Raw genomic sequence first — 12,778 nt, forward strand, 5'->3', positions numbered from 1 at the left:
CTCTGTTGTTGCAGAGCACAGGCTCCAGACGCGCAGGCTCAGTAGTTGTGGCTCACGGGCCTAGTTGCTCTGTGGCATGTGGGATCTTCCCAGACCAGGGCTCGAACCCGTGTCCCCCGAATTAGCAGGCAGATCCTCAACCGCTGTGCCACCAGGGAAGCCCCCGTACACTGTTTGAAAGCCCTCACCTCCTTTATCTTATGCACATGCACACGTGGACACAAAAAGGCATTGCCATTTTGTAGTAATAAAGGCCTGATTGTGACACTGTGGGTCCCCTTGCCTTGTCCTGCATTTCTGGACTTCACCTGGGTTCAGTGCCTCCTCCCTTTTTCTCAGCCCAGGTGCCCTTCCTGTCTGAGGACTGTTGGGCTCCACTTTGCTCACTTAGGAGGGCTGCAAGTATCCAGAAAGGTGAAAGTGCAGAGAAAGGGGAGCATTCTAAGCAGGCCCTGGGTACTCTTTGGATGGATGAATGAATGAATGAACAAATGAAAGCTAAAAGGAGAGAAAAGAAAAAAAGAGAGGAGGCTGAGCTTCCAGATTCTTGGGGCTGAGGATGAGTAGACGGGGGTGGAGTTAAGGAATGGGGCCTCTTCTGCAGTCTCCCAGGAGGCTCAACACCAGAGCAGCTCATGGCCAGCCCTCAGCTGAGTAGAGCCTAGAGGCCCCCTACTTCCTTCAGACGTCTTCGCTGACATTCCTTTCATGAGGGAAAACTCAGTGCTTTGTATGCATGTTTTGAGGATAGGATTTGTTTTATTCAATTTCATATCCTTAGTAAATGTTCAACAAATTTTTTTTTTTTTTCAGTGAATGCTTGACAACTGAAAGACAGACATCTAGAAATTAATAATCCACTAATTTCTAGTCAAAGTATAACTTCTGGTGTCCAAATCTCTTCTGTTTTACTGTGTGTGTGTGTGTGTGTGTGTATGTGATCAGAAAGAAACGTGGTCCCGGGTTTCTGTAAAAGTATGGATGAATCTGGGGTTTTGGAAACATTAAGATTTCAGGAAAGAACATAAACTCTGCAGATGTTACAGTTTTGCAGGAGATGGGCTCTGGTTTTGTTTAGCAGCACATGGATTCATAGGCGCCATGGGCAGAGGGTCGGATGGAGATTAACCAGCATCTTGGATTATGTGTCTGTGAAAACCTTGAAATGTGGAAGTTGGGGTGAACGAGAAAGTGTAGCCCTGGACTGAGCTGGGCCGGTCTGGAATCAAATGCACCTCTGGGCTCCTGATTGGTGAAAGCTACTTTTCTCCTACGCTACTCCCTTTTGTGGCCCTGACAGAGTGAAGAGCTAATGATTCCTGTGGTGGGCTGTGATTGCTGTTGCTTATTTGCTGCCCAGAATGTTTTTCTCCCACTCCTTCTGGTAACAAATTGTGCTCCACCACCATGTCCATGGTGGGAAACAAGTTTTCTTTGGAGCTACCTTCGCTGCCTGCTGACAGAAGAAAGAAATGCTGAGATGAATGGAGAGAGAATGAGAAGCAAGGAGATGGGGGAGATGATGACATCATTTGTAGCCCTAAAACTAGGACTCCAGATTCCCCAGCTCCTTAAGCAAAGCTCTCCACCCCTTTTTTTTCCATTAGCTCTTTTCATGTGGGCTTCGTTCATCAGCGACAGAAGATGTCCTGGTTAATACAGTTCCTTTCCTCTTTCCCTGCCTACTTGGAATCTCTATGCCTCAGTTTCCTCATAATGATCCCCTGTGGTCTCGTTAATTACTGATAGATTTTTTTTCCCCCCAAACACAGATTACCTGTATTATTATAAACAGTAACTTCTATTTTTAGGAACTGCAGGTTTCCCATCTTGGCTGCCTTACCAGAGTTTCTGAATTGGGGTCACCTCACTTTCAATAACACAAGACATAATCTAAGCAGAATAGTAATGATAGTCCAAAGATTTTAGAAAATCCAAAGAACCAGGGACTTTCAGTGACTTGTATAAACGAGGTCCACAGTCAACCGGTATAAAATATTATTTTACTGTATCTGGCTTGTGCTGTGGCATTTAAGTGAAGCTTGACAAATAAGACTATAAAGTCAGGGACAGGGAGCGGTGAATAACAAAAAGAACTAATGTCTCCTTGACATCACTCACTCTTAAGAAGGCTGTTTACTTCTCGGTTTACCTTCTAGTGTTTTAAAATACTCTGGCAAATCTCAGCTTGAAATAGCTGTTCTACCTTCTCTCAATAGAAGCCCCTACCTTCTAAGTACACTGGCTCACAGTTATTTATAAACCTGATGTGAGTCAAAGATTATTTTTTATATCCCTCCTCCTAACTCCCTTCCCCCTACATACCAAGATAGACCTATATAAAATTAGAAACTTCACATAAAGTATTCAGTCACTTAGGTAAGAATTATTGTCAGTCAGCAATCATTTTTGAAGCATAAATTCATCATATTGGGTGAAGCTTGTCTCTGAGACTGTTCCATGGATACCAGCTCCTTAAAAATAGGCTTCTGTGGCCAAAGTAGTTTGGAAAACTATATGCCTCTTAGGGATTTTCAACTCTAAAGTGTCTTTGGGTAAGTTAGAAATTCCAAATCTATCTCCTCAAACATCCTTTTCTTTCAGTATCTGGTAACATGGAATAGTGTGTCTTGGATCACATTTTAGAAAACCAGGGAGGTGGCCTGCACAAGGGTTGCAGAGACAGGAGGCCTGGCTTTGACTCCTGGCTCTGCCACCCTACTAGTTATATGAACTTGAGCAAATCATAACCTCTTGCTATTTCATTTTCACAGTGGAAGAGTGAAGATGGTAAGACCTATCTTAATCTGGGTTGTTTTATGGGTTAAATTATATTATTATGACTGTGCTTTAAACACTATAACAAGTTATATAAATGAAAGGTATCATTAGATATCACAGAGAAACATAAGGTTGTATTAGGCAATTAATAACATACAAGTATAAAGAAATCTGCCCTAGTAATCCTTACCCAACAATTATGTATTTAAGTCTACTTAGGGGGGCCAGCACTGAGAAGGGAACAAGGAAGCAGAGTACAAAGGTCAAAGTAGGATTAGAGCATGTTGGATCCACAAATTTCTTTGGCGATAATTGAATTTAACCCTCTCATTTTATCGATGATGAAGCAGAGGCCCACAGGGGTCAAATGAATGGCTTAAGGTCACTCAGAGAGTTAACATTAGAAACATCTGATTCCCACCCAGTGATGGGCCTCACTGCCCAAGGGCGGCCTCAATATGAGACAAATCATGGCTCCGGTGAGATTTTCAATCTAAATAGGAGAGACAAGATATATAAATGACATAATCAGAAAACAAAGACAACATGGAATAAAATGTTAAAGCTCAAAAAATGGGGCTAATGGTAACCATGTGAGGTGAGAGATATGTTAATTAGTTTGACTGTAATAGCCATTTCATAATGAATATACGGGCTTCCCTGGTGGCACAATAGTTAAGAATTCGCCTGCCAGTGCAGGGCACATGGGTTCTAGCCCTGGTCTGGGAAGATCCCACACGCCGTGGAGCAACTGAGCCCGTGCACCACAACTACTGGGCCTGCGCTCTAGAGCCCATGAGCCACAACTACTGAACCCACATACCACAACTACTGAATCCCGTGCGCCTAGAGCCTGTGCTCCACAAAAGAGAAGCCACCACAATGTGAAGCCTGTGCACCTCAAAGAAGAGTAGCCCCCGCTCGCTGCAACTAGAGAAAGCCCATGCGCAGCAACGAAGGCCCAACACAGCCGAAAATAAGTAAAATAAATAAATTAAAAAAATATATATATATACACTTGAGTGGTTAAGTTTCCACACCTCTTTAAAAAATGAATATGCATATCCAAACATCACGCTGTACACCTTAAATACGTGTGATTTTTATTCTTAAAAGATGTGGCTGAAGGAACAGGGGCAATGAGAATTCAAGAGGAGGAAGCCCAGCAGCCAGGCTGAACTGGAGATAAGACTGGAGCTGGGCCCTTAAAGAGTATACAGCACTATGGTGGATTTGGATACTGGAAGAGGAGAAACAGTAGTGCTCCAAAACACAATTGGAGATGATAGTCAAGAGACTAAATGGCTGGCAAAAGTCTAAATAGTCAGGCATTATAGTTTGGGTGAAATATTCATCAGTAAGCATTTACTGGACCCTGCCAAATTCTAAGAAGTTTCTGGAGCTTTGGGGAGGGGATGAGAAGTAGACAACATGGTCTCTGACTTTAGAAAGCTTATTTTTTATTTGGAGAGGAGATGGGAACATAAGACAAAATTGGAGAATGTAAGCATATACGGATATAATACGGTGGGGCAGGGAAGATGGGCTATTAAGGCAGGATTTCTGGAGAAGATGAACCTTGAGTTACTTCTTAGGAGAACCATGGCTGTGATTCATGTGTGGAAGCACGTGGGATAACGTGTGTCATCCCTGCATTAAGAGGGAAATTTCAATATGCATATAATATAGGACTGAGGATTATTCTTCTGTCCTTGGTCTTTACTTTTTTTTTTTTTTTTTAATTTATTACTTTTTTTTTGCGTTACGCGGGCCTCTCACTGTTGTGGCCTCTCCCGTTGTGGAGCACAGGCTCTGGACGCGCAGGCTCAGCGGCCATGGATCACGGGCCCAGCCGCTCCGCGGCATGTGGGATCTTCCTGGACCGGGGCACGAATCCGTGTTCCCTGCATCGGCAGGCGGACTCTCAACCACTGCGCCACCAGGGAAGCCCAGTCTTTACTTTTTAATTCCTTCCTTGTCATTTCTTTTTTTTTTTTATGTTGGGGGTAGGAGTTTATTAATTAATTTAAGTTTGCTGTGTTGGGTCTTTGTTTCTGTGCGAGGGCTTTCTCTAGTTGTGGCAAGTGGGGGGGCCACTCTTCATTGCGGTGCACGGGCCTCTCAGTGTCGCGGCCTTTCTTGTTGCGGAGCACAGGCTCCAGACGCGCAGGCTCAGTAGTTGTGGCCCACGGGCCTAGCTGCTCCGCGGCATGTGGGATCTTCCCAGACCAGGGCTTGAACCCGTGTCCCCGGCATTGGCAGGCAGACTCTCAACCACTGCGCCACCAGGGAAGCCCTCATTTCTTTTTTTAAATAAGTTTATTTTATTTATTTATTTTTGGCTGCGTTGGGTCTTCGTTGCTGCGCGCAGGCTTTCTCTAGTTGCGGCGAGTGGGGGCTACTACTCTTGGTTGTGGTGCGAGGGCTTCTCAATGCAGTGGCTTCTCTTCTTGCGGAGCATGGGCTCTAGGCGCTCAGGCTCAGTACTTATGGCTCGTGGGCTCTAGAGCACAGGCTCAGTAGTTGCAGTGCACGGGCTAAGTTGCTCCGAGGCATGTGGGATCTCCCGGGACCAGGGCTCAAATCCTTGTCCTCTGCATTAGCAGGCGGATTCTTCACCACTGTGCCACCAGGGAAGCCCCCTTGTCATTTCTTACAGGAACTCAAACGGTGGACTAGAATGCTTGGTTAAATACGATTGCCCACGCAGATTTGGACCCAGAATACTAAGTGCCTGCTCTTATTCGTGTCTGATGATTTGCTACCTCTTCCTCTTTCACTTCCATCATGTTCCCAGGCTTCCTACAGTGGATAATTGATCTAATTAAGGGCATAAAATGTAAGATTAAGGCATGATCTTTAGACTCTGCCCTATTAGTCACCATTCCCTCCAGCTAACCAGTTCCCAAGTCCTATTGACTTTTGACATTCTAAGTATTTCTCAACGTGTTCTCTGCTAGCTCTGCTATTTCCTCTGCTGCTGGATTCAGATCATAACCATTTCTCACCTCATTTATGCAATAACATTGCAACTGGTTTCCAGCTCTCCCTGCCTCTCTTTTCTTCAGTCCTCAATTTCATCTCTCACAATCAGAATTACTTTTCAGAAACACAAATCTGCCTTATATGGCCAGTGAAAATCCTTCTGAGCTTCTTGTTTCGCTTACAGGCAAAGTCCAAAGTGGCGCACAGAACCTTTCCGGTCCTGGCCTCTGCTCACCTCTCAGTTTCATTTTTGGTCGCTCCCACACAAAACTGAGTCCCATCCATAAGTGTGGTTGTTTTTTTAGGTCTCATGGTTTGTTTGTTTTTTAATGCGGGAAAGTTGCTCAGCAGACTTCAAACTGCTGATCTCCTACTCATCCTTCCAAACTCCTTCATTCCTGGTCACCTCAGCTAAGCATTCCCTTTAGCACCTTTTCTATAATGCAAATACAGTACTTTTTAGAGGTATCATAATTGGTCGTAGAGTCTGCCTTTTCTACTGAGCTGTGTGTTTCTTGACAAAGAACTTTCGGTCTCTCTCTCTGTGTCTTCAGGAACGAGACCAGTGCTGGCACACAGGTCCTGTAGGAGCACTGTACCTAGTGAGGTCTTCCCCCACCCTCTCATCCCCTACTTCACGACTTGGAAGAGGTCAAGAGACCTGCTGTGAGAGGTAAAAATCGTCAGGAGAGTGATAATTCACTTACAGAAAATGAAAAAGAGGAGGAAAAGGTAATCTATGGCTTTGCCAAGATGGCAGCGAAAGGAAGCTCATCTGGAGACAGTGACTTCCACAACAGGAAAGCCTTCCAAGGGCTAAAAAGGCCGACGTATTTTCCTTTTCAGGGAAAGCGACAGCTAATGTTATACACATCTTTTGGAAACGAGCAAACAGCCCTCAAGCTAAATGAGAATAGTTTTTCAAATGTAGTGACCTGGAGACGGTAGCAGGTAGCCCGCAGCGGAGTTCTCTCGGCCTGGGGACAGAGACGCCCAGCCTCGGGGGCTAGCTGAGGGAACCGAGAAGAAACCCAGCTCTGTTCTTTAGTATTTCGCCTGGAGATGGGCAGATCTGACATTAAACTTCCTGAAAGCTGGTGAAAACCCTAAGAGTGTGGAGACCTGGAGACCACCGGAACACAGGTCATAATGATCAGAAAGTCTTCTGAAACCACCTCGTTGTAACCTAACCATCAAGTCACGTGGGTGGCCAATATGGAAACGTGGAGTCTGTTCTATGGGGTCCTTCAGCATAGGCGCCACGTGAAGGCTCAGCGGGTCGTTTATTTTTCTGATTGTGAAAGGGACATAGGACGCGTTATTTCAATTTAGAAGGCAGATTTTCTTTTTCTAAAAAAGGAAAAGTAATACTTAAAAAGCATTTTAAAGCAGCACTTTATTTCATTTATCGAAAGCTTCTAATAACGTGCTGGTTCTCGGCTGGGTTCACATTATTATATAATCCACCCCACAAGGTTTGATGGTCACTAATTTGATGAGGAAGCTGACCAGCTCAGAGAGGCCGTCGGGTACCTTTTAGGAAGGGGCCCAGGGGTGGTTTGAATCCAGGTCTCTTACCTCGTGCCTGAGACCTTTCTAGACGCCAGGTTCTCTCTTCAAAGACTGCTGCAGGTAAAACCTAACAACTGTGATACTTTCGAGGTAAGGAGAATCTGAGGAACGGGAAGGAGAATTGAAGGTATGGGAATGAGTACGAGGGGGTATTTATTCCACTTTTTCATTTCTTAAAAGGGTTGCCCGAGAGGAGATGCTTTAGAACATCACTTCTGTAAAACCACGGTGAAAACGAGGAAATTAACAATGCAGAAAGGCTACGAGAGACTTGACAAAGTTGTTAATAACGCGAAGGCCGGAGATACACCAGGCCCTCCCTACTTCATTTATACTGACGATTAAATAAGCACAACAGGGGGCAGACGCAGGTAGAAAGCAGGCTCTCGCGTGGCTACCGCCGTTGACATTCCTGGCACTCGGCGTTCCAGATGCTTCCTTACGGTGTGCGTGTCTGTGTGGCTCGGGCTCCATATTCCACTCGTTTCCCCCTCAACGTTTTAGTCTCGCTCACAGGCGCCCCAGACGCAAAAGACGCCGGGAGCAGCCAAGATCGAGCGTGATCTCCTTAAAGACGGTGATCTTTTGTAGGAGGCGGCGGCCGGGGCTTCCCTTTTGGGGTCCCCCTACCCCGGACGCCGTCCTCGCTCTCCGGGCCGCGTGCCGCGCCGGGAGGTGGCCTTTCCGCGCGGGAGGCGCGTGCGGCCGCGGGCAGAGGTGACCTCGGGCTCCCCCGAGTCCGACCGCGGCACGCTTCGTGCGGCGACGCGAGGCGGTGTCCTGAGGTGACACCGGCTGCGCCGCCGAAGCAGCAGGCGCCGCCGATCAACTAGTTCGCACCGAGGATTCCTCTTGGTGCGTGGCCCAGTTTTCCTTAGGACTGGCTCCAACCCCTCGCCGACACCGCCCCCCGCGCCGCCACGCTCCGAGGCCTTCCCCTGGGACGCCGGGCGTCCCCCCCACGGCCGCTCGGCGCGGGCCGGCGCGCGCGCGATTCCTCGATTCCACAGGCGGTTTGCGCCGCGGGTGGGGGCGGGGCACGCGGGGAGGGGGCCGGCCGCCGCGGGGGGGGAGGGGGGCCGCGGCCGGGGGCCAGGGGGCGGGCCGGCGTGGGGAGTTCCTTGCTCGCGGACCACACGCTCTGCGGGCCAATCCCGAGCCAGCCTCTCTCAGTGTCACACGCGGGACACGTCCAGGCGTTTGTTGGCAGGGCCGGCGAGGGGGAGGGGGCGGGGAGGAGGGAGGGGAGTTGAGTGACAGGCTTGCGGGGCAGGCTGGGAATTGTAGTTCCCAGCTCCCGTGGCCATAGCCATTTTGTAGTCGGGGGACTACAACTTCCAGAAGATCAAGGGGACCATTCTAAGGTGCCCCGGGAATAGGCGGCTCTCCCCGGGGCCGGCCGTCCTGGGGCACTGGCACCCAGCAGCCCGGCTGCAGGTAGACACGAGGCGTGGCGGGGGCTAGCGTGTGGCGGTTGTGGGGTGAGCGGCAAGCTGGGGAAAGGGGGTGAGGTGGAGCGACCGAGCGTGCCATGCATTGAGCTAGGGAGTCTCTCTCAATTCCACTCTTAGGCTCGGCGTGGGAGCGATGTCTGAGGGGTAGCCCGGGAAGGGTTCGTCGAGGCCTCTCGGGTGTCTCGTCGACGGGGCTGCGGGGGTCCTCTGGGCTCGGCCAGGGGCGGTCGGCACCGGAGGAGGCGGGCGCTTGGTGGCCCAGCTGTGGGAGTTTTCGGCTAGCGTCCGGCGGGGAATTATCCGAGGAGCCCTAACTTGTATAAAAGCAGAGTCCATTTAAAGTTGGGCTGGATAGCCTCTCTCTCATTGGTTAGGGGGCTTGGAAAAAAGAGACTCGGCGAGCCCTCGCTGTGGTGCTGCCGCCGCCGCCGCCGCCGCCGCTGGAGTTGACTCTTCTGCTCGCACTGCTGCTGCAGCACAAACGTGACTTCCAACATTTTTTATTTATCTTTCCTTTTTCTTTTCCAAGATGTAACTACGGATCAGACACTAAGGACCTTCACGTTTCGCTGATGTAGTTTTTGGAGGAAAAAGGGGGGGGAGTGAAGGGCGTCGGTTTTTTTTTGTGTGTGTGTGTGTTTCGGGGGAAATTTTCCATTATGAGTGTTTTACTAAAGTGAAATTTTTTTTTTGTTTGCTTCGTCTTTGGCTTTTTTTTTTTTCCTTCCCAATTTCGGATTTATTTCAAGGCGAATCGGGCTTTGGGGGAAGAGGAAGAAAAGTCGGATTCCAAGATCAACCACCACCACCAACAACAATAAAAACCACCAGGATATTTTTTTGCAAATTTCTGACGGCTTTAAATTCATGAAGCAATTGTCCCCTTTTGCAATCAGCATTTGGATCTCAGAATGAGCAAGGAAAGACCCAAGAGGAATATCATTCAGAAGAAATACGTAAGTGCTCCTAACAACACATCCTTTGACTTGTAGTTTTAAGCAATGGCTGTGAATGTCAAGTTTATAGATAATTCTGCAGCTGAAGGGTTTTAAACACAGCGTCCGATAAGGCTGTTTCTTTCTTTTCTGAAAGAAGGCTTTTTCAGGCAAAGTCGTGTCTGCCTAGTTTGGACGAAAAAACAGATTGGTGTAGCGATACCTCCAGTGAATAAATTGACCTCGAATGACACAACCATAATCTAGTTTTAGATGAAAGGCAGGGGATTTTGGTGGAGCCTGGGTGGGGGTGTAGGGGCTGCGGTAATGTGACTAAACTGCATTCTCGGGCGGATTTGGCCCCTATTGCACTTTGCATGCAAATGAGCCTGTGTTATTATTATTAATGTTATTTGGGAAATCGTGTAACGCATGTGTGTTGGAAGCCCTTTAAGTTGCAATCGAGGGTCCGATTATGGCGATCTTGTTCCTTGCACTGGCACATCAAATTTAATGTATGTGGTCGTTTTGGATTATTTGGTTCGCAACATAAACCAATTGGGAATCGCGTTACAGCGAATGCATTTGTTGGGATTGACTTTAATAATGGGACTGGTTTTGTTTAAAAATTCATGGTTTCCAGTTTTAGGGGGAAAAAGACATACAATATAGCTAATGTTTTTAAGAAGGCATGTGAATGCATATGTAAGTGACTACAAATAATTACTCCCAGTTAACTGGCCTTCTGAAATTGGGTGATTATTCAGAGATTTAACTGGTGTGGAATAGTTAAATTTGTTTTGTGCATAGTACAGCTACGTTTTGATTGGCATGGGGAGTGTTTTTGTTTTGTGTGTGGTGGCTTTTTTTTTTTTTTAAGTTTGGGGGGAGGGAGGGGAGAGGGGTCCGAGGATTAACCAAATATGCACTCGAGTGATCGGTGATTAGCTGCATGCTTTAAATCAAAGAACCCATTAAAAAAAAAAGGCCAAATGAACACACATTAGGAATAATGCAATGTTATAAGAAAGTTTTATTTAACTCGGGTCGACAAATTGGTCTTAATATTTTCCCTTTTTGAGCAGTGTGATGTGTGTAATGGGAGATGACCTTCGGGGCACTGGTTTTGTAAAAAATAGATTTAATGGAAAAGCTGAATATCTCTTCTTGAGGGCTGATCCTAATCTAGACACGTAAACTTCAACTATGAAAGAAATGCAAGGTTAAATAATTAAGCCTTACTTAAAAAGCTGTTCCCTAAAGAATTTAAGAATTAAAATACATCCGCATTGCAGAGGGCTGGGGAGAATGCAAAGGACTAGTTTAAACTCGGGCAGTAGAAACTGCAGGGAGACAACCTTGTCTGCGAGCGTGGACGCCTTCCCGGGGCACATCCGATCCGGGTGCAGCCACAAAGCAAAAGGGGTAGAACTTGGACCAGAGCCACCCCCACCCCCGCCCCAGTCATCGCGAAGTTGGGGAGCGGCGTGGGGTGGGATGTTGTGTTGCCGGTGGTCAGCGGATTGTGTCGAGTCCTGGCGTCCGGCCGCCTGCCCGTGGCTGGCGGCGGCCGCGGGAGGCAGAGCACGAGTTAACGCTCGGGGAGCGGAGCCCGTGTTCCCGATGTGCTCTAGCCGGCTGCGAAAGGGAGGGCGCTCGGGGGTCGCGGCGGGCTGGGCCGGGGCCCGGAATACGCGCGCGGCCTGTAGGGGGCGGGCTGCAGGCTCCGGACTCCGGACTCCGGGCTCCGGGCTCAGGGCTCAGGGCTGCGGGCTCCGGGCGGGCGGCGCTGGCCGGCGGGCTGGAGGATGGGTGGGTGGGGCGCGGGGGAGGTGCGGCCGGTCGGCCTGGGGAGGGGGCGGTGCGGCGCGCGGGGCGGGGGCGTGGCGGGGAGGGGGCGGGCGGCGCGCGGCTGCGGCGGGCGCCCCCCAGCGCGCGCACGGCGGAGCATGGCGGCGGCGGCGCGGCCGGCTCCCCGCGGCCCTGCCCGCTGGCTCCAGTGCGGGCCCGAGAGCAACAGGTTAAGCCGGCGAGACGTCAGCGCGCCCCCTTCCCGCCCCCTGATTCCTCCCCCGCCTCGCGCTGGCCTCCCCTCCCTCCCTCCGCCCCCCGCGGCTCCGGGTTCCCGGACGCTCAGGCCGCGTTCTTTTGTCATTGTGACGTCACAAAGGGACGGGCCCGGGTGGAACCTTCTCCTCCTCCGTGACGTCAAAAGTCGGGCGGGAGGTTCCAGCGCGGCGGGGCTGCGGGGGAGGAGGGAGCGGCGCGGAGGCGGGGGCTGCCGCGTGGGAGGAGGAAGTGGAGGAGGAGGAGGATGCGACCGGCCTCGGCCTTCCGCAGCGAAACGCCGCGCTTCCCTCCAGGTGAGCGCGGAGAGTCTGTGGGCCCCCTGCGAGCGACCCCGACCCAGCTGATTCCACTTAGGGGGTGGGGAGCAGGGCGGAGACGTTTTCTGTTTGCAGAAACGTTTTCGTTTCCTCTGTTTCCAGGTCTGCTGATGCCGTGGCATTACTGTGGTGGTGGTCGTGTTCTCTCGTCAACGCTTTTGAAAAGCAGGGAAACTTCATGCAGGGAAGCTTGGCTTTGTAGGAGAACCGTGTTGTGGATTTGGCCACCTTGTCACTTTTAAGTCGTGTTGGGGCTGTCTCGGCAGGATGTGGCGGGATGCCTTTCTGGGTGATGTTGCACAGCATCAACTGTTGCTCTTTATGGATGCCTTGAAACACCAGAGTGGCACTTCTTCGCTGTGCCAGCTCTAGGCCTATTGAGTATTTTAGGGGGTGGGGCAGACGGGGGAAGACTGTCATTGATGCGCGTGCTTGAAAGAGCACTGGACTGCGAGTCTAAGGTGTTCTGGGTTTAGTTCTTGAGAACCGGAGAACAAGAGGCTGGAAATCTGGGTCTGTTTACTGTTCTGTATAATGGAAAAAGTAATACGTGCCTTTGCCACTTCACTTTATCTGAGGTCACGTGCGTGAGATAATGTCCGTGGAAGATGTAAAACAGTATGTATGTTCTTTCATTGTAAGGTGGAATTATTACTTGAGCTCG

At 49.6% G+C, this 12,778-nt stretch overlaps 2 protein-coding genes across 6 annotated transcripts in view; both read left to right on the top strand.

Annotated features, from left to right (window-relative positions):
• The first annotated feature begins 8,669 nt into the window (after positions 1 to 8,669).
• Positions 8,670 to 12,778, top strand: part of JARID2 (jumonji and AT-rich interaction domain containing 2) — a 241,142-nt gene continuing 237,033 nt past the window's right edge. For 4 of the 5 annotated variants that reach the window (XM_060023608.1, XM_060023610.1, XM_060023609.1 and 1 more), the window contains exon 1: positions 9,115 to 9,748. In XM_060023608.1, the coding sequence (XP_059879591.1) occupies positions 9,704 to 9,748 (45 nt within the window). In that variant the 5' untranslated portion in view covers positions 9,115 to 9,703. Of the gene's footprint in view, positions 8,776 to 9,114; positions 9,749 to 12,778 lie in introns of those variants that run through there. The other variant, XM_060023607.1, reaches the window with a different exon arrangement.
• Positions 11,603 to 12,379, top strand: LOC132432813 (homeobox protein Hox-B3-like). The gene is made up of 2 exons (XM_060023612.2): positions 11,603 to 12,090; positions 12,217 to 12,379. The coding sequence occupies exons 1-2, from the start codon at positions 11,677 to 11,679 to the stop codon at positions 12,223 to 12,225; spliced, it is 423 nt and encodes a 140-aa protein (XP_059879595.1). The 5' UTR covers positions 11,603 to 11,676; the 3' UTR covers positions 12,226 to 12,379.

The sequence above is a fragment of the Delphinus delphis genome, chromosome 10 (genome assembly GCF_949987515.2).
Source record: "Delphinus delphis chromosome 10, mDelDel1.2, whole genome shotgun sequence".
Taxonomy (NCBI): Eukaryota; Metazoa; Chordata; class Mammalia; order Artiodactyla; family Delphinidae; genus Delphinus; species Delphinus delphis.

Excerpts from the sequence above, each read along its gene's own strand:
- LOC132432813 (XM_060023612.2), top strand. The coding sequence starts at position 11,677 with ATGGCGGCGGCGGCGCGGCCGGCTCCCCGCGGCCCTGCCCGCTGGCTC.